This window comes from Leptodactylus fuscus, chromosome 2 (assembly GCF_031893055.1).
Source record: "Leptodactylus fuscus isolate aLepFus1 chromosome 2, aLepFus1.hap2, whole genome shotgun sequence".
NCBI lineage: Eukaryota > Metazoa > Chordata > Amphibia > Anura > Leptodactylidae > Leptodactylus > Leptodactylus fuscus.
The window spans coordinates 222,167,027-222,194,604 of record NC_134266.1 but is presented as its reverse complement, the minus strand read 5'-3'; the positions used below and the strand labels follow the sequence as shown (position 1 = coordinate 222,194,604).

General features: G+C 43.6%; 1 protein-coding gene across 1 annotated transcript; it reads right to left on the bottom strand.

Annotated features, from left to right (window-relative positions):
- Nucleotides 1-245: 245 nt before the first annotated feature.
- On the bottom strand, nucleotides 246-27,560 carry CDK4 (cyclin dependent kinase 4). The gene is made up of 8 exons (XM_075265687.1): nucleotides 27,463-27,560; nucleotides 23,711-23,964; nucleotides 15,543-15,678; nucleotides 12,284-12,451; nucleotides 7,460-7,569; nucleotides 6,697-6,747; nucleotides 6,124-6,259; nucleotides 246-1,197 (listed from the first exon to the last, which is right to left on the bottom strand). The coding sequence occupies exons 2-8, from the start codon at nucleotides 23,938-23,940 to the stop codon at nucleotides 1,057-1,059; spliced, it is 972 nt and encodes a 323-aa protein (XP_075121788.1). The 5' UTR covers nucleotides 23,941-23,964; nucleotides 27,463-27,560; the 3' UTR covers nucleotides 246-1,056.
- Nucleotides 27,561-27,578: the final 18 nt, after the last annotated feature.

Genomic DNA, 27,578 nt, shown 5'->3' with positions numbered 1-27,578 from the left:
AGATAGCACACTGATCCATTCATTTCCATGGGCCTGTACATATGACTGAATCTCACAGTCCCGTGTGCGGACCACAAAATATAGAACAGGTTTTATTCCTGTTTATTCCTATTTTGCAGCACATATTCATTTAATGAAAGGGGCCGCAAAAACACAACGTGTGCGGCCTGTGATTTTAATTCACAACAGGCCAATTGCAGCAAAGGTCATCTGTAACCAGCCTTACACTGGAATAAAGCCTTTCCATATATGCTATACCAACGTATACCCATACTTGTTGTCTATGTATTCTGTATCACCCTTGTATTTACATCATGATACTATATAGCACTAGCTGGGTTGAATTTTTACATACAATATATATCGAATAACTAAAAAAATATGTCACAGGTAAAATCCACATTGAGGCGCATCCCAGCCACATACAGATCTTATTGGTTTTGCAGTTTCTAGAAATATGTAATTAATACAAGTCAATTTTTAGCAGTGGAATGGTCCAAAGAAAGTGTACATTGTACACTTCATCTAGGCTGCCCCGATAGCCCCTAGCAGGTGATTTGTGCCACACCTAGAGAGCCATGGGCTACCTCAGCCAGCAGTAGATTATGAAATCTCCCATCTGGTCCCCCTGTTAATGCACAGCTGGTGGAAGTCAGTCTTGGAAAAAAAAAAAAAAAAAAGAAATACCCTGGAATAAATACTCAGAAATGTCTGGAAAGAGGCAGTGTAAAAGGTCTTCAGTGAGTATAAAAGTTTTTCTGTGGCTCAAAACCGGACACATAGTCATGGCCTAACTTACAGAGCTGGAGAATATAAGGCATCGGTGCCATGAAACAGCTTATGACATAAAAAAAACAAAGTGATAAATAGAAAATCCACGTCTTTGCAGCAGTCATCCGCTGTGACACTGTCAGTCATCACCAGCTCCACATTGTGTTTTTGCAGATATATTGCATAAAACAAGGCTAGCTTAGTGTCAAGATAAAAACCAATCATTTTCTATTGAGAATCTAAAACAAAAAAAAACAGCAGAGGTGTCCAGCGTCCCCCAAAAATTTATTTCACTTCATCTGCTGTGGCTCGTGCATGTGGGAATGGTTCTGACGTGGCGCAGGCCTCGAGGTCCTCTGAGAAAAAGGCGTGTTGTAGAGCCTGGGATGCGGATATGCGTCTTAGGGGGTTAAATGTCAACATTTCCTGGAAATAAAGAAACCCTTGTCAGTATTTCATATTCTGCATACTTTACATTATTTGAGGCCACGTATTCTACATATAAAGTCATTAGGCAGAGGCCCCATGTTACGGAAATGCAGTTTCGTTTTTTTTTTTTTTTTGTTGCAGATTTTGCTGCTTTTTCTGAGCCAAAGCATGGAGTCGATTGAGCAGCAGGTTATATTTCCCATTCCTTTTGTAGTCATTCTTGGCTTTGGCTCAAAAAAAAAAAAAACACAGCAAAATCTGCAACAAAAAAAAAAAGAAGCAAAAGCTGTGTTTCCACAACATGGGGCTTTTGCCTTAGGTTTTTTTTCTCACAAAATACATTTGTCAGAATAATGTTTCTCCTCTGACCCTCTCTGTTGATAGCATTACATGCAGATAATCCAAGATGGGCGGGGGAGCCTAAAGAGGACCTATCATGTAACATGGACTAATGACCCCCCTCCAACATATGCATGTTATGTTTTAGATGTGAGGGGTCTTTTGTTTTCACTTTCCTCTGGGACTTATCTATATAGATATGACTTAGATAGAACTTTCTATAGCTGTGGACAGTCTTCTCAGTAATTTCAAAGCCCAGACACAGAGGGGGTTCATTTCAGAAATAGGTGCATGTCTCAGAGCTAGGACCTCCAGCTATAAAGACATTTATGGCATATTCCCTGGATATGTCAAATGTCTTTCACGTAAAATGTCCCTTTATCATTAAAGGGGCTCTCACTGGATTTTCACTATTTTAGATAAACATGCCAGAATAGCCTTTAAAATGGCTATTCAAGTCCTGCTAATCATTTGTTAAAAGACCCCACGTTTTAATGAATTATCTTTTAAATGTATATGTAAATGAACCGTCAGTGCACCGTGGGCATTCCCGTGCACCCCTCATGTCATACTCTGTTCACGCCCTCCTCTGTGGTTCTTCTATGCAAGTCTCTCCTCCCGTTTTCGATTCACAGCCTCACAACTGTTTCTTCCCTGCTAGTGGTACAGGACCTGTGATGAGGTCACTTCTGCTCTGTGATTGGCTTGTCCTTGTGATGACGTCACTACAAGGTCCTTCTAAGTAGTGATTATGCAGAGCAGGGGCTGCAGCTCCCTATGTCTATCATAGCATAGATCTACTGTACACATGGAGGTCCATGACAGACATAGGGAGCTGCATAATCACTACTTAGAAGGACCTTGTAGTGATGTCATCACAGGGACAGGCCAATCACAGAGCAGTAGTGACCATCACAGGTCCTGTACCACTAGCAGGGAAGAGACAGTTGTGATTCAACAACACAAACGGCTCCTCAAAATTCATTAGCAAGCCCTACATAGGCAAACACCAAACTAAACGATAGGCCGCATAGACAAAATTACACAGTCCATATATATATATATATATATATATATATATATATATATATATATATATATATATATATATATATATATATATAAAAATGTTATAATTTTTATTATTCAAAATTCATAAAAATTCATGATCAGCAAGACAGATGGAAAAGTAGTGAATACACGGATGTAAACCAATGTAACAACCGACAAAACAACCACAATCATGCTACTGAATAGCAATATGAAACACACACAAAGAGCATAAATATGCATTCATACACCTCATAAATATAATGAAGTAACAAATATACAGAGTGTCATCTGCCTTTTGTCAGGCGAAACGCGTCGAGGCATTCTAACCAAGGGGTCTTCAGTGTAGCAGCCGCACAAGACACATCATCATGTCTACAGGCAGGGCCGCCATCAGGAATTTTGGGGCCCCATACAGCCTAAGTGTCTGGGCCCCCCTCGCCATTTTAAAACTGCCTTATTTTGCGACACACCAATTCTGTATTACATTTCCCTTTATTTAGCAGCATTACAAGGCTTAATCAAATTCTATTTGCAGGTAAAATCTGCTACGTGTGACCGCGCCTATAGAGAGCCAACACCATTTCTAAGAACCCTCCTAATAAATCCTCAGGGCTTATTCACATTGCGTTTTTGGCCTCCCTTGTCGGGATACGTTGGTAACCAGTCAGAATCAGATGTCAACTTATCCCTGCACGAAGAACTGGCCATTAAAAAAAAGGGGGGCCTGCAGTTCTCTGTGCAGGGATAAGTGGGGAGCTGATTGTGACTGGTTACCAACGTATCCCGGCAAGGGAGGCCAAAAACACAATGTGAACACTCCTTTAAAGTGAAAGTCCCACCCCCAAACAGGCTGCTATGCTAGTAACATAGCAGCCTACATCATTATTAATACAAAGCACACGTACCTTTGGAGGTATTGTGTGCTTTGTAGTTCTCCAGCTAAAAACTTATATATTATATATTATTGCCCCAGTTCCCTCTCCGCAGTGCCGCACACCCGATGCCCCAACAATCCCCCCCCCCTTCTAACATCTTTCCATTGTACCCATACCTCCCAACTTTTGAAGAACCAAAAGGAGGGAGAAATTGTGCGCCGCGGCAAATTTAGCCCCACCCACTTTTATGTTGACTCCGCCCATTCTCATTAATTTTTCATGTGCCCGCACACAGTATAATCCTCCTACAGTCATCCGTACATTATATGTACCCCCTCTATCTCTCCCCCAGCTTCAAATACACCCTTCATCTGCCCTCAGTTTCATGTCTCCCCCTCCATCTCTGCCCCCAGATTCATGTCCGCCCATCCATTTCTGCCCCCAGTTTCATGTCCCTCCCTCCATCTCTGCCCCCAGATTCATGTCCCCTCCATCTCTGTCCCCAGATTCATGTCCCCTCCATCTCTGCCCCCAGATTCATGTCCCCTCCATCTCTGCCCCCAGATTCATGTCCCCTCCATCTCTGACCCCAGATTCATGTCCCCCCTCCATCTCTGCCCCCAGATTCATGTCCCCTCCATCTCTGCCCCCAGATTCATGTCCCCTCCATCTCTGCCCCCAGATTCATGTCCCCTCCATCTCTGACCCCAGATTCATGTCCCCTCCATCTCTGACCCCAGATTCATGTCCCCTCCATCTCTGCCCCCAGATTCATGTCCCCTCCATCTCTGACCCAAAATTCATGTCCCTCCATCTCTGCCCCCAGATTCATGTCCCCTCCATCTCTGACCCCAAATTCATGTCCCTCCATCTCTGCCCCCAGATTCATGTCCCCTCCATCTCTGACCCCAAATTCATGTCCCTCCATCTCTGCCCCCAGATTCATGTCCCCTCCATCTCTGCCCCCAGTGTCATGCCGTCCTCTCCATCTCTGCCCCCAGATTCATGTCTCCACATCTCTGCCCCCAGATTCATGTCCCCCCATCTCTGCCCCCAGTGTCATGCCGTCCTCTCCTTCATCTTCCCCCAGTTTCACGTTCCACCTCAGAGTACACAACATTACACTTACCTTCTCCTTCGTTCCCTCGCAGCTCTCTGCGCGCCACTCTCACTGGCGCACAGTTGTAGACGCGATGTGACGTCATCACATCGCGTCTACAAGGCAGTAGCAGCGGCGGCAGCGGCGAAGCGAGGAGCTGACACAGGTCAGCTCCTCGCTGCAGCCGCATATGTGTCAGCGAGAGAGGCACGCAGCGGTGAAGCGAGGAGCTGACCTGTGTCAGCTCCTCGCTTCGCCGGCTACTGGCTTGTAGACAGTAGCAGCGGCGGCAGCGAAGCGAGGAGCTGCACAAGTCAGCTCCTTGCTTCAGCCGCGTATGTCTTCAACTCAGATCTGCGTCCTCTGGATGCAGATCTGAGTTGAAATAGGACATACAATGACTGCTACGGGCGCCAGGGGGCCGGCGCACGGTGGCGGGCCAAAACCGCCCCCCCCCCCCCATTTTTCAATTTGGCCGGGCCCCTGACGCCAGTATCGGTAGTACTGGCCTATCGGCAGCCCTGTCTACAGGTATCTAATGTCTACAGCACATATTTAGTTCAGGTAGGGGGGTTTTTTGGCTATGTGATATAGTGTATTTAGACACCTATATACGATTATTTCTTATGACAGGTGCTCCATGTCTGTACTCTAACTCTTATTGATTTGTGGTGATTTATGGGGTTGCCACTTATAGTCTCTGCAGATTCCATTATTGCGGATTGTGTTATATATTCTGTAGGTACTAATATACATTTGATGTGTTTGCAATTGTTTCCAAGGACACTTATCTTCATTGCAGTGTTAGCCATTATACTCACCTATAATCAGTTTCGATACCGTATATTCTGACACACCATTTATAATTGCTGGTATTGAGGTCCAATACCTATTTTCTACACACTCTGTATATTTGTTACTTCATTATATTTATGAGGTGTATGAATGCATATTTATGCTCTTTGTGTGTGTTTCATATTGCTATTCAGTAGCATGATTGTGGTTGTTTTGTCGGTTGTTACATTGGTTTACATCCGTGTATTCACTACTTTTCCATCTGTCTTGCTGATCATGAATTTTTATGAATTTTGAATAATAAAAATTATAACATTTTTATATATATATATATATATATATATATATATATATATATATATATATATATATATATATATATATGGACTGTGTAATTTTGTCTATGCGGCCTATCGTTTAGTTTGGTAAGAGACAGTTGTGAGGCTGTGAATCGAAAGCAGGAGGAGGGACTTACATAGAAGAACCACAGAGGAGGGCGTGTACAGAGTATGACATGTCGGGTGCATGGGAACGCCCACAGTGCACGAGGGGCTCAGTTACATATACGTTTAAAAGGTAATTCATTAAAAGGGGGGGCAGGGGGGTCTTTTAACGAACGATTAGCAGGACCATTTTAAAGGCTATCCAGGCATATGTTTATCTAAAATAGTGACAATCCAGTGATAGAGCCCCTTTAATGGCAATTCAGCATTCTCCCAGATGGAAAAGTCTATCAGATAATACATCCAGCAGAATACTTACCAGCAGAAGCTGAGCCCCTGTGGCATCAATTTCAGGAACAAATTTCTCTACAGGCTGCTGACTCCTTGGGGAGAAGGCGGATCGTGGTAAAGTGACATCTTCTGGCCATTCTTCTTCAGAGGGGAGTCCGATCATACTATAGAAGAGGAACAATCGGAGAAGACAGTAAATGAAGGGCTCCCTTTTAATTGTCAGCATTTACATGGCACCAGAAAGTTATACACATCAGTAAATCTGGAACCCCGAATCAACACTGCTAGAGATATGCTAGAAACAGAAGGTCCTATAAGATGACTCAATATCCACCTAAGATCATCAGGAAAAGTGTCCCTCTGATCTTTCCATTTTTCTTTTAATACACATATTGTGACATCATCCCGGACAGTCCATTAAACTCTTGTGACAAGAAACTAAAGCTCATTCGCACCCTGCAAGTTAACTCTTTATAGGCAGCCCAGCGCAAAAGCAGTTTAATCATGGAAGAGGGGTCATCTACAGCGCACATGTAATATTCACAGATAACCAGACACCAAATGTTCTTTGTGTTCCCCAAGTCTGCATTACACAACTTACTCAAAAATCTTGCACAGTTGGTCAGCTTCTGAATTCCCACAGAAGAGAGGCCTATAAAAACAAAAGCGTTTTTGTTTTTTTAATCTTAGACAACCTGTAATACGTCTTCTGTAATATACCACATAGGTTATTTGTACAGGCATGGATAACAGTCAGACTCTATAAACGAGAAGAGCGTACTTTGGGCTTAAACACTGGGGTCAAATTTACATTACAGTAAGTCTAGCCTTTTATTAAACCTGGTTGATATTAAAGGGGACCCGTCAGGAGGTCAAAAAATTCCAATGACACACATCATCCAATAAGAGCGGTCAGGAATAGATATAAGCCTCTTTAGTGTTGATACAAATCGGGGTATATGAACCAAATGAGTGGTAACACTGCAAGAAATACAGCACACTGTGACCCTGTGCCCCTGCCCCTAGAGAAGCCAGTCTTACTGACTACTTGGCTATTATATCCCAATTTGCAACAACACTAAGGCCTGGTTCACATCCGTGTTCGGTATTTCGCTTGGGAACCCCTCCCCCACCGAACGGAATACCAAACGCATTAAAAAGCGGATAGCTATGAAAGCACACAGACCCCATAGACTATAACGGCGTCCATGTGTTTTCTGCATGAATGATGCAGAGAGAAATGTACTTCAAGCAGTACATGTGTTCTCAATGGAGTCTGGACAAGGTCAGTGCTGCCTTGGGCAATTACCTGGCCATAACTTCCCATTCCTTATCCACTACATATCACTATAGAGAGTACTCACTTCCGCCTGAACATCTCTGCAAAGATGCAGCCCACACTCCAGATGTCTACTGGTGTAGCATATGTGGACTGAAGAAGCACCTCCGGAGCGCGGTACCACAGAGTCACCACCTGCAGACAAGAAATAAAATTATTCCATGTAGTCTAGATGAATCTCTACAATACATATTATAGCGGCACTCACAGTTAATAATATACGAATACTAATTCTTTACAGTCATGTGCACAGCTCTGTGACCAGACACTGCCTTCCACCTGCAGGAAAACCCAGCAATACCTAAAGCATATTGGAATCACTGTAATAAGATGGTGCCCCAGACACTATAGCTGCACAAATGACTTGTCAATAGGTTATGGATATGACTATTAGAAAGCAGACCACATCTCCAGCACGGCACTAATATCCAGATCAGAAGGCTTTCCCCAGCCAGAGAAGTGACTGGTATTTATACACTGAGGCACAGCCAGGGAGAGACAGAGGCTCCAGAAGGGAAAGTCCTAACTGAAGAGAAAGACAAAGCAAATATACCAGACCCCGACACAGGGATACAAAGAGTATATAGATATATTGTATCACAGCTATTACAAGGTGTGGTATATGGGACGGCAAGAAATCTCATGAATTGCAAACATGACAGTGCTGGAAAATCCCCAGAGGACACAGACGCAGCTTGTTGAGTGTCCTTGCTAGAAAGCAATATCCACCAAGTGCAGATCAGGCCAAACTCATGTGGGCCTAAGTTTAACAACTGAAAAGGGATACAGGAAAGTTTTTTGTTTTTTTTTCTTAAAGAACAAAAAGTAATGTACTTTAAAAAACATGGTCCAGATCTGTTGAAAAATATAACACCCCCACCCCTGCTTTTTGTAGCTCGTACCTTTAAAATGTAAGTGAGAAATTTGTTCTACTGGTAATGGTCGGGACTAGCAAAGGAAGCACAAAACTGTATGAGCACAGGCAGACTATATTCTATCTATCTATCTATCTATCTATCTATCTATCTATCTATCTATCTATCTATCTATCTATCACACACAGATACTGTGAGAAGGTAAAAGTCAGAGTGCTGGAGTCCAGACATAGCAGCCCCAGGTTTCTGACATATATGTGGTCCAGGGCAGATCTGGAGTAGGCCTCAGCCAACGTGTAGATCCTTGGCTCATTATTGGGCCAGAAAAAGCTGCAGCTCCTGCATAGCAGGGCAGTTCCATGAGGTGAAAGGAGGTGGTGGGTTCTGTCCTGTAACCCTGAGTCCGGTAAGACACTATTACGCCTGTTTTGTTTGTGTGGCTGGTAGTAAGCCTCACGTATAGTTAGGTTATCTGTTCTGTTTAGTCGTTCAGACGAGCAGGTATTTTGTTAAGGCTGTATTTTGTTTTGCTCATTTTGTGCCTGAAGTGAAGATCTATTTTTCTGTGTTTTTTTCTCTAAATAAACCAGTCTGCTGCACATTTTGTGTCCCTGTCTAGACGGTTTGGTTCCACACCACTGCTTCTACCGAGCTAACTTCCCCATAACACACACACAGGGTATGGCCACCTTATAAGGGTAGACAGATCTTAGACATGTATGCCTCATCTCCTGGTGACACGCATCTTCAGAACAGGGGTCCCTCAAAACATTCCAGCTGGTAAAGTGGTCACCGCGGAATAATGCAAATTGTCATACTCTGTCCCCAGCGATCTGTTGTATAGCCCAGGCCTAACCAGAATCGGGGGGTCTCACATGACCATTGCAGCAATCACTGGCCTCGGAGGGACCAGTGATGTAAGGTTATGTCCACATGGTGGAATTTGGCACAGATTGAGACCTATTCCAGCTAAAAAATCTGTGCCAAATTCCACCCAGAATCTACCACTCATTGTTTTCAATGGGAGGCAGAGCTCAAAGCAGGATGCTGAAAAGAAATAATTGCCCTGCTCGAACTTGCTGTAGAAAAGCCACACAAACCAACCTGCAGTATAAGACGCTCAGCCATCCAGGCCTATTCATCTGGGGTTGAATGAACGATGCGGCCTCAATTCCTCTTCATACCTCAATAGTGACATAACTGGACCCTGACCAGCAGCCGGTAAGGCCAGAGATTATGTGAACATCTCTAGCCAGTCCCAGACAACACCACCAGGCAAAGGAACATACGACTAACTTTTATTTTAAAGGGATCCTATCATTAAAATCACATTTTCTTTCTCAATCACACGTAGGAATAGCCTTAAGAAAGGCTATTCTTTTCCTATCTTTAGATGTCTTCTCCGCGCTGCTGTTTGGTAGAAATCCCCGGTTTTCGTCTCTATGCAAATGAGTTATCTTGCAGCACTGGGGGTGTCCCCAATGCTGCAAAAGAAATCTCCAGCGCCGCCATCATCTTCTTCAGGAACGGCCTCTCTGCGTGTCTTCTTCCAGAGTTGGGTTCAAACTTCTACTGATGAAAATGAAGAGAAGAGATGGTCTGCAGACACTCCTGAGCCTTTTAAAACATCCAATTCTTTATTCCATAATGATTAAAATGATCGCATACAAAAGGGTGTCCGTTAGAATTCACACATGGTGCGTTAAAAGAAGACGCTTACGCGTTTCGGGGTGTCCCTCAGTCATAGCAAATATGTATGAATATATTCAAACTTCTACGCATGCGCAGTCGGCTCTGCCGTCGGGACTCGGGCAGACTGCACATGCACACAGCCATTTTTTTTGTGGCCGCTTACCACAGCTTACTGTGTAAGGGCTCGTTCACATCTGCGTTGTGCACTTCATTTGAATGGGTGAGAAAGCTGTCCGGCCGTGAGTGGCGGTGAGCGTTTTGCGCTCTCCGCCGCGAAACCGGGTTTTATAATCCGGACACAGAGTCGGACATGCAGTACTCTGAGTCCGGATTAAAAAATCCGGTTTAGCGGCGGAGAGCATAAAACGCTCACGTCCGGACCCGGTCTGAGCTTTCCGACTTCTGGCATGCAGAAGATGGAAAGCTCAGAACGGACAGATGAACGCAGGTGTGAACCTAGCGTCAGTGGCCACAAGAAAATGTGACGTGTGCCCAAACCTCAGTTTACACCCACATGTGGGGTATTTCTGTGCTTGGGAGAAATTGCATAAACTGCGAGATGGATTTTCTCCTTTAACCCTTTAAAGGTAAATGAAAGTGTTATTGAATAAAATTAACTGTCTAAATTTCGCCTCCATATTGTTTTAATTGCTGTGAAACGCTTAAAGTGTTAAACTTCCCAAATGCTGTTTTGCATTATTTGAGAGGTGCAGTTTTGAAAATGGGGTGATTTATGGGGGTTTCTAACATATAATCCTTTATAATCCCCTTCAGAACTGAAGTGGTCCCTAAAAAAGTAGTTTGGGAAATTTTCTTGAAAACTGGAAAATCGCTGTTACACTTGTAAGCCTTGTAACGTCCAAAATAAAATAAATGACGAGTAAAAGATGATGCAGATATAATGCAGAGATATGGTAGATAATACTTATCATTGTATTTGGATAGTATGACTGTCTGAAAAGCAGAGCATTTCACATTTTGAAAATTGTTTTTTTCCCTCCAAATGTCTATCAAATTTCCTATTTTTGTAATAAATAAATATAAAAATATTGATCAATGTTTAACTCTAACATGAAGTGCAATGCGTCATCTCAAAATGTAAGTTATAGCGTCTCAAAGTTATTGCCATATAAAGTGACACGCCAGATTTGAAAAATGAGGCCTCGTCCTTAAAGTTCTTTTAGGCTGTCTTTAAGGGGTTAATAAGCGCACACACTTCTAACAGCACATGGTCAGCCCGTTTACGTATTTCACTGAATATGTCATGAAACAGGATGCTTATATGCATACAAGAAATGTACAACCACAGCTCTCATACTGACCGATACAAACCTCAAATATTAGAAATGAGTCACACACAAGCCCATATCTGTAGTCCCTACAAAAAGCGGCAACAGAAAACCATTTCATGCAAGGATAAGGCAAATGTCATCTGCAAAGCTTCTGTGGAACATGTGAAATCATGAGAATTCGGCTGCAAAATTCCCCAGCAGCAGAGCGGCTGGTAATAAATGTCACACAAGGGAATGATCAGATGCCAAAACTAAGGTCATGTAAATATCAGAAATTAAAGGGACACTCCATTTCCCTCGACAAAAAAAAAAAAAAAAAAAAATACCTCCCTTCTCACAAACTCAGTTTTCTGTAGCCCCCTCTGTCACAGTCAGGTCACCAAGCCCCAAGTACTGGCAGCAGCAGTTGGAATAGTTTTACAGGGACCTTTAGTTACATAAAGTCCGGCAAGGTCCATTTTTAGAATTAGCCCTGCAGAGTTTTGTAGAAACAGGAACTAGACATGCCAACAAGTACAAAACATGGGTATAGGAACTATAAACGTGAGATAGCATGAGCAATATCACTTTAAGATCATTGTTAAAGTAGGAGTGTTGCTTTAAAAGGTTGAAAGGCGCCTTTGTCATGACGCACAGAAGAAAGCAATGGCAGCCGCACAAAGGGTTGCACCACATGGATCCAGTCTATGGGCATTATGTGGCTACATCCTACAGTCTTATAAAATCAAATACCCGCTTCTTACACCTGGTATAAATCTGCATGGATGGTAAGGGAAACCATTAGAAACAGCCAGTATTTAACTAACAAGGATTGGGTATGTTGCAATGTGCCCCACAGAACCTTCTCCTCCACCGGCACCCCCCATTTCTCCAGGAAGGCGGACAGGATACAGTCCCCCATATACAATGGATGGTTGGTAAACTTGGCCAATATTTATCCAATGTGTACAGCCATCTCAAACACATGATACAGGAGGAGCTTTTACTTACCACAGGGGTTAGTGCCATCTGGCAGCTGTAAATCCGTGCAAGGCCAAAATCTGCGAGTTTAACCTGTCCACAGCTGGTCACCAGGATATTCTCTGGCTTCAGGTCACGGTGCACAATACAGTTCAAATGGAGGAACTCGAGGCCAGAGAGGAACTGCCTCATCAGGTTCTGCGGAGGGAGACAATACACAACATAACTAACAGATCCCTAGATCAGCCCCGCCAGGAGAAGGCATGTGTTATATCTGAAATAACAACATTAGATGAGGAGGAGGCGGATGCTAATACTAAAAATACATTACAAATAACTATGTAACAAATAATAGAATAGTCATTATGGTAACAATGAACCCCTTGCCAGCAGTGCTTGACACTGGAGAGATACTGCACTGCACATGAAGGCCAGATGGCTACTTATAGAAGGGGAATAGAAAAGTGTAGTTATGATGGGTCATACTGATTCTTATGGAGACTTTTTTTAGGCTTTCCTGACACAAGAAAAAAAATAAAAAGCTCCAAAAATTCATGAAAATTACCCCATTGATTTCAGCTCGAAGTCAGCTAGCCTCCTGCCCTATCTTAAGGCAGAAGAAACCTGTCCAAGTCCTAGTGAAGTGAATGGGGGACTGAAAAACAACTCCAAAAATACAGAAAAAAAACTTGACGACTTTGAAAAATGGTTCCAAAAACCCAGATCCAGGCTTCCATTGGTTAATAAATTTGATTTCCATTGATGATTTTTGTGTGATTTTGTTCTCCTCACATTCAACTTTGTACAGAACAAAGTATTCAGTGAGAATATTTCATTCATTCAGATCTAGGATGTGTTATTTGAGTGTTCCCTTTATTTTTTTGAGCAGTGTTTAACACCACTGATGTCAGAGGACATGAATGGTCCTCTGTGAGGCCCCACATTGCAGAAACAGAGCTTTTTTTGTTGCAGATTTTGCTGCAGTTTTTTGAGCCAAAGTCAAGAGTGGCTTGAAAAGGAATGGGAAATATATAGAAAGTTCTTATGCTTCTTTCCTCTGCTCAATCCATTCCTGGCTTTGGCTAAAAAAAAAACGCAGCAAAATCTGAAACAAAAACTGCAGCTTTTTCACAACATGTGGAATCAGCCTAATAAATCCTAACTATATGCAAAGGCTGAAAGTAACAGGAGACCAATCACGATTCAGTGTGCAGTCTTCGCAGCAGCGATTTTCAGGAAAACACGTGCTGATTTTTCCCTGTCCTGGGATACACAAAAGACTTGTTTATAATTTTTTTTTTTTTTTTATTGCATGATTAAATAAGAAGGGTGAGAGGAGAGTAGATTCATGTGTATCTGTAACATGTCTGGTCATACACTGGTGAAACTGACCTTCTAGAAAGGGATGTAGAGGAAAACTGAAAAATACGCAAGTGTTAAGCAAATGTTAAAATGGGGAAATACTTGGCAATTTGTAGCAGCGCTGGTGGACTACAGCACACACCAGTTACAGTATTTTCCTGGAGGCTTCTCCAGAGCAGATCAACAAATGCAATAAGAGGTTAGTGAATAGCAAGTCAGCTGGAAAACAAACAGCATTCAGTGCGGCTGCAGCTGCCTGGCCTCATCTGCCCATGACTCACCCTCATTGTTCTAAGAAAAACTCAATCAAGGGGAAGGAGGACGGCCTCTTGTTATTAAACATTCCCCACAACTTCCAGGTCAGCTACTCCAAGGAATTTCTACGCTCATTTAAGAATCAAAGCTCATCCTCCAAGCCTTCCAGATACAGTATATACGAGCAGGCACACAAAGCCGCATTCTGGATGTCATACAGACAAAAGCAGCATTGACAACTCAGCCAGATCACTTAGTCCACATTTCCCTTCAATAAACCTTAACTTTTTTTTTCGGGGTGAAGAATCTAAGACTGTGTTTTACAGATCCAATCTTTTTTTTTCTCCCAAGCAAGACATATTGCAAAAGACTAGCTATACACATTAGCTGTTGGATGACCAAGCTTCGATATACATGTACACTCAGCTGGACCAAGCATGTCTGTGTTTTATGTATATTGCCTGAGAATAAAACAGCTGAACATGTTAAATCCAACTTCAAGATTGTTCTCTCCCTGCCTGTATCTGGCTTTGTGGGGGGGGGGGACAGGAGGACCCCATACAATCCAGATATCAGCATCTCCTTTTAGCACAGACACTGAAGCAGGTCCTCAATCCTTTGTGATCTGAGAGAATGATCAGCCATATGGTTGTGCATGTGGTTTTTGGTTTGTTTTATTTAACGGGGAGTGACAAAGAAGTTGACGCCAGACAGCTCTGGTTACAGCCCAGTATTGAAAACGAAATAGTGGCAAGGGAATCCGACATAACCCCCCAATCCCCTTCTCCCTTACACTGAAAAACACATGCTGATGGGAAGGATGGCTTATGTGAACCTTCAGGCTTGATTTATATATGCAGTGCACAGAATCTCCCGACATATATGATGGTACACCTATAGACTTTCATTGCCAAATCTACATCAAACCGTGGCCAGTATAGGTCAGGATAAGAGTGAATATCAGACATAACGTGTATAGCTATTCTGTGGAGAGATTTATAAAAAATGTGTAAGAAGCAGAAACACTTTTAGTGATATGGTACTAAACTGACATACAGCCTTCAACTCAGTACAGTATTGCTACTGCTGTTCATGAGCTCCAGGCATCATAATTCACTATGCTTGCTGACTTCCTTAGGAGCCACAACATACAGGGATACGGGTATTAAAGTAAAAGGCCGATATGGGGATCTGTCCAATTGTCAGCAGGGGTCAAGAATGAAGTTTTTGCACTAAAAGGCAGAGAGCACCATAAACCTAGTTTATAACAGTAAGAACTGGTAAACTTGATGGATCCAGGTTTTTTTATAACCCAATAACTACAGAAGTCACACATGTCTGGGCGATACATCTGATACATGTAAGTGGAGAATAGAAAGCCTATACATACAATGGCTGCACATACAGGCTCTCACCAAGGGCACAGCGTAATATTGTAGGGCTACAGAAGCATGTACAGTAATAGCGGGGAATCAGTTTGTCATGTAGAACAAAGTAGTAACAGTAAGGTATTTGTGATATATTAGATTTTATCTGTCTTTATCTAGTCCATGTCATCATTGTTCTGGGTAATCTTTGAGAAAAGCAAACACGTACACCAACATGATATTTCTGACACTGACTGATGTATATAACTTATAATATCTGGGGACATCAGAGCGGATACAAGTACCTTGATGGTATCGATGGGCAGGCCAGGAGGAGGAACTTTATTCAAATAAGTCTTTAGGTCTTGATCCACATGCTCGAAAACTAAGGTAACTTTTGTCTCCCTGTCTGTCCGGGCAGAGGCGCAAACATCCATCAACCTAGAATAAAGTATGAAATATCCATATTATTACATTTCTTTAAGTATACTTCAAGTTATAGCTTACACTTTCAGCAGTCCTCTCACATATATATATATATATATATATATATATATATATATATATATATATAATCTATCAAAGGTTGGAAAAAAAGCGGCTGGAAACCTGCATAAGAGCATAGAGCTGTATTCTGTATCACTCAGATAAGCGAGGACTGAAAGCGGTCGGCTATTTAAGATTTTTATACAGATCGGTGGTAGAGGGGGTTATATGGCAAAGCCAATTGGTTGCGCCTGTTGAGTCCGCCTTGTCTTATTCAATTAAACAAGACTGATCTGCAGAAGAATCATGTGACGATTGAATGCAACGCCAGACCCCCAGATACCAGTGACCTATCCACAGAAATATCTGGAATATCCCACTAAATAGACAAGCTTGACATGTCTGTTTAAAACGTGGCTGCAAACACCTGTAGGACTGGATTTCTGTGCAATAAAAATAGTCACTTTTCTTGCTTTTTCAGTCCAGTCATGTATCACCTAAGAAGCCCATGTATGGTCCTATTCTAAACCACACAAAAGGGCCAAGACACTTCCTAGGCATTGGTCAGTTTCTTCCCATTTTGCAATCTGAGTCTTTCCACATCACATGTACAATTGTGCGGGTGATGGCAAAGAAACTGACCCGATAGGCCAGAGCTACACTACAGATTGTTTTTTCTAGCGCTACTGACTAATTTTAACTACTGAGCCACAAAGCGGTTCAAAAAACCCCCCAAAGGAGCAATATCAAACTGTACGGACGACAGACGTCACTCAGGTGCACAACATGTAGGTTGCGGTGTAGCCAAGGCCTTACATATAATGGCCACCCAACCTTCCCCAGGATAAAGACCCTCAATGTGAGGAGCAAGTAAACAGCAGCACAGATCAAAAACCAGGTGATAATGGCTGTAATAAAAATTTTATGAAAATTAAAAAAAAAAAAAAAAAAAAAAAAAAAAAAGTAGAATGTAGAAATTCAATACATTTCTGCTCAGTAACAAGGCAGAGATAAGCAGAACACAGATTGGTCACCATCAGCCTCACTATTTTTTTGTCTCTGTAAAAGTTTTGTCTTTGCTTAAGATAAAGGAAAGCGACAGGCTGTGCTAAGGAGATAAAACCCCCCATGATCAGAAATATGGAATCTGCTTACCAAGTACAAGAGATACCAAGAACAGGTCACCAGGCCCTACATAATGCACAAGGTAAAAAGACTTGCAGCTACTCTGGGGGCTTTGTCTCTGTAACCCTTTCTGTTCCACATACATAGAAAAAGCACATTGCAAGTCATACATAAAGTGTACAGCAAAAAAAAAAACAGAACAAGAGCGGCAACAAGTATCAGTTAAACAGATATTTACAAACATAAAAAGTAGTACATGACTATATCTTCCATCTGTACAAGCAGTGAGAATTCCTTGGGACCAGTAGAAGGATACAGCTGATCCCGGCTATATCACCAGAGGATGCTTACGGTACTTGTTTAACCCTTAACTGATCAGCACAAAATATTCCCTGAAGCTATGTTCACATCTGTGCCGGCCAGTTGTTTCTTCTGGTCCACTGGAGGACCAGAAGAACAGAAAAATAGACTGTAATGGACCCCGTCAAAAACGGGCAAGAGCAGAGCCAGAGGGACCTTATTGACTATTGTCCCCTCCTTATTCTCTCCAAATCAGAGGGTGAACAAGTCAGGTTTACTTTTCTGTCCAGTGACAGATAGGACAACTTGTGAATGTAGTCTTATGGTGCATAGTGTAGTGACATGTCAAATCATTCGTTATTATTGTTGTTGGGGGCAGATACCCCCACTAATCGCTAAAACAGAAGGAATGAAGCCCTATGAGATCACCATGCCTCTATATTTAGCAGTATACCGATCCCACAAGCTTATTGGTGAATCTCCGTACGGTGCACCCTATGGGCTAGAGCAGTGCAGACACAGTACCACTCTGCAGGACCCAGAGATTATTATACAGCACCAGCATATACCACAAAGCTGTACAGTGACGGTCATTACTAGCATAGGTTCCTGACTCTGATCCAAATTTCCTATTAACCGATCACTGTTTTTGGCCTCTACAAGAGACTCCTGCGGACACAAGGAGAACATATAAATACCATGTAGATGTTGTCCTTGGTTGGATTTGAATCCAGGACTCCAGCGCTTCTAACCATGGAGCCACCGTACTACACGTCTCCCCTATAGCGTGTCTATAGGGGAAGCCAGTGGACAATGCAATGTTACCTTTTCCAGTTGATTGTGAAGTCAAAAAAAAAAAAAAAAAAAGGTGCAGCTGTCCCCAAGAACGAGAGAGAGAGATGAGAGGCACAAAACAGAACATGTCAGATTCTGGTGCTAAAAACAATGACAAGTCCACTATTTTACTTCCCCTTAGAAAGTCAGAAAGAATGTCTTCTATAATAGTTGCTTCACGCTTGGGTGCAAAGCTTAGCCTTTGTATAGAACTTCAGAAAGACCACATTTACACACTGTACTGCAGGCAGTCATTACCATAAGAGTCCTGAATTACAAGGGGCACTGCGCTTATTCCATGTACATGTGCCAGGAATAGATGACAGGGTGAAAAAAACAAAAAACACACTTGAATGAGGTAAAAGAGCAAAGTCAATCGAATGTTTTATACTGAACTTTTGTGTCTAGATGACGGATTTTACATGGAAAAAAACTTAGTGCTAAGCAACTGACCGGGTGGGTGAAAGTCTGGGGTGGTGCAAGAGTCTCTGGGGGAACGAAGTAGCAACTTAGGGTAGAGAGCAAGCACCTGCACACTGTCAATGGAGAGCGGCTGTCACCACGGCTAGCTAAGCCCCCAACCCTGCTTTATCCATCGACATCATCCATGTCCTGCTGGCTGTACTGGGTTGCAACAAACAGGATTACTGTCAGTAGATGCAGCCTGCACACACTGCCTGTCCACTGCAGCAGAAGGAGGTCTGTCCAAGTGATCTCTATGGGGTGAAGAGGTCAGACCCTCACAAATCACATACTGATGACTTATCTGGTGTATAAGTGAACAGGATGAAAAAAATCAATATTGGGCCAGAAAACCCCTTATCATCAATATCAGATCGGTGGGAGCCCAACAGCCAGCACAGTATTGCACATTATGTAACAGTTGTGCTTGAAGTTGCTGCTCAGTCCCATTCATTTGAATGGGACTGAGCAGCAAACCATGTGACAGATGAACATGACGCCACATGGCCTACGAAGCAGAACTCATCCGAGGGCTGCTAGTACTTCTAACATCTGATTGGATGGCTTGCTGGTGGGGTCAGATCCCCGCTGATCTGACAGTAATGAGCAATCCTCTATTTAAGTAATGGAAAACCCCTTCAGGTGGACGATCAGGAGAACAGAGGTCGTTGTAATAATCTTAAGCTGCGTGGGATTCCCGAAGTTGTCTCCCCGGCTGAACTTCGCTCCACGGTTACTGCTATCTTCAATACGGTCTTGTCCCGCGCTGTGGAGTCGGAAATCATTATTGACAGGGTTCATCGCGTTCTGAGCTCTAAAGGCCCTTTCGTCTCTGGCCCTCGAGATGTCTTGTGCAGGATCCATTTCTTCAGGGAGAAGGAGGACATTCTCCAGGCTGCTTGGCGGCACGGTCCGGTTGCCTATCTCGATTCTTCTGTTCTGATCCTTCCGGATGTGTCGCGTCGTGCTCTTGCCATGAGGAGGATGCTCAAACCACTTCTACAGCTGACACTGGACTCTGGCGCCACGTATAGGTGGGGTCACCCATTCCACCTTCAGATCCGTCGAAATGGTGTATTGTTCACTCTCCGCTCTCCTGATCAAGCGTCCTCCCTAGCACAGTTCCTCGAACTTCCGGATCTGTTGTTGCCAGACTGGCTGACCTTCCCGCTTCCTCCTTCTCTGACCGTGGCCCGTTCTTCTTCTCCATCTCAACTCCGGCGGCGGCACCTGGTGGAAGACTCCTAATGGGACTTAGGACTCGTCCTTGTATCCTTTTCCTTGATTATGGACTTTTGAACTTTGTTGTGCCTTGGCCTGTATGGGCCCTCGTCTGATTCCTGTTCTGCTGTTTATTTGATACTTACGTGTACTACTTTAAGCCCCATGCCCTGGCGGGGGCCGCAGTGGATCTTGGTCTGCGGCGGCTTCCGTCAGTGTGGTCCGCCCCAGTTTGTGAAGGCGCACCGCGGCTGGCCCTATCCTTTTCCGGTTTCCTGTTGAAGGACTTGCTGTCGACTGTTTGGAGAGCTCTCTCCTTCCCTCGGGGGAGGGGGGGGGGGGTTGTGACGTGGACTCCCAGATCTGTTATGGCCTACTCAGGTAGTTTCCTGCTACACAGGATTTGTACTCCTCTTTCTTCTCATCCTCCCTAGTCTCTTTCGGCCTTTGTGGCTATTCATTGATACTGCTCGGGGCCGGGGTGGCTTTGGGTCATAGATCCTCTTTCCCCCGTTAGCTAGGGTTTTGGCAGCTCTGGGAGTATGCTGCCGCGTTCTCTCGAGACCTGCTTTAGTGGGTAAAACTCCCACTGCTTAGTGTTACCCGTTCTGGGATTAGCTTAGACCGGGGTTATTGGTTTTGTTCTGTTTGTTTGCTTGTGTTCTCGTTCCATTCCTCCTCCTTTTTCTCTTTCTTTTTCCTTTTCCTCTCCCCTTCTCCCCTCTGGTTCTCTGGCACCCGGCATTGGTCTCTAGTGCTCTTCTTTATTGACGCTAATGGAGGAGCGATCTTCCCTATTCTGCTTGTGCTAGAGTAATAGGACTACCGTGTCTTTTGCCTGAGCAACACACCTCTGCGAGGGCCTGGCCCCCTCTTTCTCCTCTTCAAGGTACCTTGATATGTACTGTAGTTGTTACACCTCTGATTCATGCCGCTAGGGCGTGTACTCCAGCGCTAGGATCCTTCTCCAGGGTTTGCTCTCATACATGGTCACGTGTCCAACCGGTTTTCATGCTGCTGGGGGTTGGAGCCCTTCTTCCCTTTTCTTGTCTCTTCTTCCTCCCTTTTCTCTTTATCCTCCCTTCTTTCCTTTGTGGGGTAGTTCTGAGATGTTTTTCTGCTCGATGGTATCAGGGTTGTCTTGTCTTTGAGTTGCCTGCTCTGCTCTACTCGGCCCCTTTCTGGCTCTTTGGGCCCATACGTGTCACTGCTCTGTGATGTTTTGTTTTACTTTGTTCTATTTGTTCTTTTATTGTTAATCTTGTTTATAAATAAAGAATTTATATATAAAAAAAAAAAAGTCATGGAAAACCCCTTTATGATATATTAGAATGTGGCTAGTTACACCAAGAGTCCCACATCCTACTATCAGGTGATACGGCTGTCACATCTGGAGAGGGGCTGAATGATAGTGTACACAGCTCTCCACATTCACTGTTATGAAGGTTATATAAACAGCCACACTTATGTGCTTAGTTGTTTCCGTAACGTCCATAGCAGTGAATAGAGCGTGAATACCATATAGGCATCGCCCCCTGTGCATATATTTAATGTCTGGATTTGGAAACCTCCAGGTTAAAAAACATAAGAAGTGAATCAGACAGGCAATAATGGCATATACATGTTCTAGTTGGAAATACTCCTGTACAACCTCAAGGGCTATTCCCAAATTTATAAGGGAATCTTACACACAATTTCCATATAGCCATAGTTAGCAACAGAAGCAATGGGGGTGGGCCACAGCGCTCAAACAGCACTGATGGGGGGTTCCCAATGCTGTGAGAGAACTCTCCAGCGAAGCCTCCATCTTCTTCTGGAACATCGTTGTCATGCATCTTCTTCCAGCACAGGCTTTGAAACTTGTAGGCCTCGGGCAGAGCCTACTGCGCATGCCTGCGGCCACAAGAAAAATGGGCGCTTACACAGTAAGTAAGCGGCCAATTTCTTGTGGCCTAAGGGCATGCGCAGTCGGCTCTGCCCAAGGCCTACAAGTTTCAAAGCCTCCATCGAAAGAAGACACAGGAAGAGGATGTTCCTGAAGTAGATAGAGGCGGCGCTGGAGAGTTTTCTGGCAGCATTGGGGATGCCCCTAGTGTGCTGTTTGAGCACTGGGGACCGCCCCCAGTGCTGCGAGAGATCTCATTTGCATACCGGCGAAAACCGGTATTTTTACGGGAAAGGCGGCGCAAAGAAGACATCTTAAAGGTAGGAGAAGAATATCCTTTCTTAAGGCTATTCCAACGTGTTAGGGACAAAAAGTTACCTCTGAATGATAGAATCCCTTTAAAACAGGAGAACCTTAAATTAGAAGATTTCAGAATCCTATAGAAAAGCCTTACTACCCTGCCCCATTTATAACAATCCCATGTTAATAGTGATATTGCGACTACATATAGCAGTCTTGTAATCTATGCAGATAGACACTTTATGCTGCTGACTATCAGATGCCAGGGACATGACATTCTGGCATCCTCAAATACTGTACAACTGTGAGTGTGGGAAACAACACATAGTTTTGGTCACACTGGCATAACTCAGCTTCATTGTGGACTTTCCACTTCATGGCCCATTGCAAATATGGAAAGTCTTCTCAGTTTATGTGAGACCGTGTTCTTTAGTCTGCTCACTGCGTGAGTCAGTGCAGAAAATTCTGCTTTTTCTTGGTGGTGAATTTTGCAGAGTCAGGAGTGTTCAACCAGCAAAAAAGCCACAAATTTAAGTAGTGTATGAAGGTCAACGGCTTTCACTTCTGGGCACTTCTGAAGTGTACCTGGAAAAAACTACGGTACTTTACAGACAGAGAGGTGTTCAGCAGAGTCTTGTCAAACTAGGCATGGGGGTAGATACATGTGACAATTTCCATGCATGTATCTGCCTTTTCCCCTTATTGGGAAACCCAGTGTTTCTATCATACAGAATGCTTAGAAAGAGTTAAAGGTACCATCTAACCAATCCCCTGCTGCGACACTGCCTGGGTCCCTCTTGACACACAGGAAATTACTGGTTAAGGTGGTCACCAAGTCAGCCAGAGATTGGCTGAGCTGTCATTAAGAGGTATCAGGTGTCTTAAGAGTTATCAGGAAGTATCCCAATTGTGGACCCGTTCTGAGAACTCTGTAAAGACATTTTTCTACCCATCTTTAACATGCATTTTTGCCTGTTACACAATTAGAAAATATGATTTGCTAAAAATTTTGATTTAGTAAGCAAAGTATTAGATCAGCCACATGTTTTTTTTGTTTGTTTTTTTTATATATAGATTGTGAGACCCATATAGGGATCACAATGTACATTTTTTTTTCCTATCAGTATGTCTTTGTAGAAAGGGAGAAAATCCACGCAAACATGGGGAGAACATACAAACTGCTTGCAGATGTTGTTCCTGGCGGGATTCGAACTCAGGGCCCTAGTGCTGCAAGGCTGCAGTGCTAACCACTGAGCCACTCTGTTGCCCCAGATCCGCCACATATGACATGACTGATCTCCAGCGTCTGACAATCTTACAAGTACTGCATGTGAGCAGGTAATGTCATTTCTATCAAATCACCGTCACAGTCAGGTATTACATAGATGGCTATAGTACAATATACCATATGGTTTGTGGCATTCTTTAGGTCAGAGGTTTAAGTCGTAGGTAAGGAATTTTTTGCTCTACAGATTTAGAAAAATGCATGTTCAGCCTTAAGTACTATCATGGTGTCTATCGTAATGATATGTGTGATAGTGGTGTATGATAGATACCATGATAGTAATTAAGGGTTAAAATAGTGAATAGACAAAAAGTCACTAAAACACTTGAAATTCATGGCATTCATGGCCCCCCTTTTGTCTTAAACCTGGAGACGTAGAGCTGCCATATGGGCAATAGAGGGTTTGGATACATCATAAATGCAGAATAGAAATGCATATATATTGGATAGAATTGCCCTTTAACCTTTATCATCAGTTTCTTTCAGCACACCCTTGCAAGTAAACAGTTATTCAGAAAAAAAGGTTAAGATGACACATTGCCTTCCTGTACAGCTCAGCCTCTCAGTTTACTCACTTTACAATATTTGGATGGTCAAAGTGCTCAAGGCGTTTCAGCAGCGCCACCTCCCTGACCGTGGACAGGGGAAGACCATTCTCGTTGGTCTGAACTCGCACGTTTTTAAGGGCCACAAACTTTCCGCTTTGCAAGTCTCGTGCCTTATACACAGTTCCATAGGCTCCGACGCCAATTTCTGCGACAGGTTCATACTGGTCGCGAATCTCTTTAGCCATAATCCCGAGCATGTGACTTATCGTCTAGTTCTCCTCCTGGAAATAAGACAAAAATATCAGTTAGTAGAGTAGTGAATAACACCACAATAACCATATACTAGAGCCTGCAAGATCCGAAACAGGCACCTACTGAAGGAGTCAAAAAATAAAATAAAACCCAGTGAATAGCAAACCCTAAAATTATTCCTGAGGAAGGGATCAGAGATATCCCGAAAGCGTGTAATCTGTTATCATTATCAGTTACCTATTAAAAAAAGGTATCAACTACTGAAGACTCTCAAGTTTTTTGTTTTTTATATTTAAGACCAAAGGAGTCATGGAAAATTCTGCCTGCACCTCCTGGCTATAATACGGCTGTAGCTCAGGATCTACACAATAAAATGCAACGCATTCGCAAAGTTTCACAACAGGTAAATCGTAAAATAATAAACTCATGCCTTAAGGTAGGGTAAATGGTGACCGTAAATTCAGCGCCGTATCTGCCACCATTGTGAGATATCTGTTCCATTAGTTTCAACTACTGATATTACTGGATTCGGCCTCACGGCTTAGCGTCATTGCAGGGTGGTGAGGACTGCCCTCCCCCGATGGTAAATCTCTACTGACTTGTGATGCAAAATGGGATAGTGAAAATACACGTGTATGGGACTGATTGAGATCGCCAAGTACGGGGCTATGAATGAGTAATACCGATACATACACAAGACTCGGGGACCACCTGTCTTATGGGCAGTGGGAGTCTCAACACTCAGACCCCAGATTCACTTATCACTTGTCATCTGTTGGATAGTTGATAAATTCTGTTTTTTGGAAAACCTCTTTAAGTAAAGGCTACCAGATTTACCATGTGATACTAGCGTGCGAGGGGGTAACTAAAACTCATAGGGCAAAATGTTCCCAGTCACTGGGTGGTGGGTGCTGAGACAGCGCCGGTATGGATAATAGCACACCAACCCAAAAACTGTACATGGACCCGCACTATTCTCAAACTACAGAAAACCTCCTCGTATTTTTGTCACAGGGCATAAAGCAAAAACGCACATCAGATTATTCCACTGCCTGAACATACCCCAAGACATTTACACCGCCCATTGTAAACCACTAAGGTATATTTCCATATATCAAACCTATCAGGTGTCAATATACCCTAAGGAGAACATCTGAAAAACCTGGTTACATAAGCAGACTAGTGTGAATTAGAAGAAGAGAGGTAAAAATAGAACAGAAAAATGTGCTCTATAAACTGTGGAGAAGCCATGTCTGTGCAAGACTCAAACACCACCAAAGTGTTTAAAATACTGCGAGGGTTTAAAGGGGTATACCCATCGTAATAAGGAGGGGTACGCAGTGAGGAGGCGCCATGACTTCATGGTCTAAGGAGGGACAGACCCCTGCGAATAAGGGAGCCGCAACGGTAATTTGGACTTTAGTGCACAGCGGTGCGCCCGGCATCCACCTGTCCCAGAAAATCTACTGTATAAAATGGTTAAACATCCCTTCATTTTGAGGATTAATGGGGGTCCCAGAGGATGGACCTCTACAGATCACAAAGTATTGGCACACTCAGGGCTGTGGAAACAGAACAGATTTTGGTTGGAGCCATTACTTTACTATTACACTACTATCATAGTTTTCAGGAGAATGAAGATAGTGGGGGTAATATGTGACATGGCCAAGCAGGATCATGTGACCCCATTTAAAGCGGGCCTGTCACCAGGTCTGGAAAACCCAATGACATAACACTACTGTCACCACATCACTATCTGAGCAGTCTCTCCCCTCACCGTCTGTCTCTATCCCTCTTCCCTCATAGACCATAAGCCCCCCGCGGACAGCGACCTCTATCCCACTCTGCCAGTTGGTCATTGTTAGGCCTGGTTCACATCTGCATTCGATATTCCATTCAGGGAATATTATACCAAACGCACTGACAAGCGGTGAGCAATGAAAGCACACGGACCCCATAGACTGTAATGGGGTCCGTGTGTTTTCTGCATGAGTCATGTGGAGAGAAAAGTAGTTCTTGAAGTATTTTTCTCTCCACATGATTCGTGTGGACAGCGGGCAGAAAAAACATTATAGGCTATGGGTTCCGTCTGCTTTCATAGCTCACCACTTTTTAATGCATTCAGTATTCTATTTGGGGGGTCCCCAAGATGTGAACCAGGCCTTAGTATTGGATTTGTTTTGTATATTTTGTTTACTATATGTAAATCCTCAAATATAATAATAATGTGCAGCACCAGAGAATTAATATAACAATGTGCAGCACCAGATAATAATGTACAGAACCAGGGAATTAATATAATAATGTACAGCACCAATAAGTTAATGTTGCTCTATAAATAACCATTTACACTATGATAAACGCAGACAGGATCCACGACACATGTATAAGTTATAGACACACTAATAATAATAATAATAATATAAAGACGCAGTAAAGCCTAATTCCCACCTATGTATGTACGGTATGTATGTACAGCTGTCTGGCAGTTGTATGTACGGTATGTATGTATGTACAGCTGTCTGGCAGTTCCCATGTATGTATGTATGTACAGCTCTCTGGCAGTTGTATGTATGTATGTATAGCTCTCTGGCAGTTGTATGTATGCATGTACAGCTCTCTGGCAGTTCCCATGTATGTATGCATACATGTACAGCTCTCTGGCAGTTCCCATGTATGTATGTACGTATGTATGTACAGCTCTCTGGCAGTTCCCATGTATGTATGTATGTATGCATGTACAGCTCTCTGGCAGTTCCCATGTATGTATGTATGTACAGCTCTCTGGCAGTTCCCATGTATGTATGTATGTACAGCTCTCTGGCAGTTCCCATGTATGTATGTATGTATGTATGTATGTATGTGTATGTATGTACAGCTCTCTGGCAGTTGTATGTATGCATGTACAGCTCTCTGGCAGTTCCCATGTATGTATGCATGTACAGCTCTCTGGCAGTTGTATGTATAGCTCTCTGGCAGTTTCCCAGCCCTGGGCACAGGTGAGGTACAGCAGCACTAGCGGGGGCTCTTCCTATCAGTAACACAGCAGGAGCCCAGTGTGGCTGATACCAGAGAACACCAGCCTGCACTCACCAGTAACCGCAGCGTCAGGTTAGCGCCTCAGCCCCACACGCGGTACCGCACGCAGAGGCTCTTTTGTGCCGGGCACATGGGCTCTTATCACGGATGGGCAGGATCCCCGGGTCCCTTCCCCTCCCCTCACACCATGAGATAATGAAGTTTCATTCTCTCGGCAGCTCATCCACCTCCATGCCGCTTTCCCCTCCTCTTCCTGCCACAACTTTTTTCTTATTAGGTCAAAACTTGGAGTTTCCAGGAAAAAAAACAACATGGCCGGGTTTGAGGAGTCGGAGGACTCGGCCCCATCTGTCCCACTGTGCAGCCCCTCCAGGCAGAGGGACTACAACTCCCAGCATGACCCGCAGCCTCGTTACTGCATCACCATGTGCTCACCCCCATAACACAGGAGCGGCTGGTGCCTGAGCTACAAGCACAGCAAGCCTTACCCGGCTCTTCTCCAGTCAGCAGCGCTCAGTCATGGCGAGCCCGGCTCCTCACTACAGCCCTCTCACATGTCCTCACAATACAATCACTTCCTGCCCCAATTCACAGTCACCCCTGG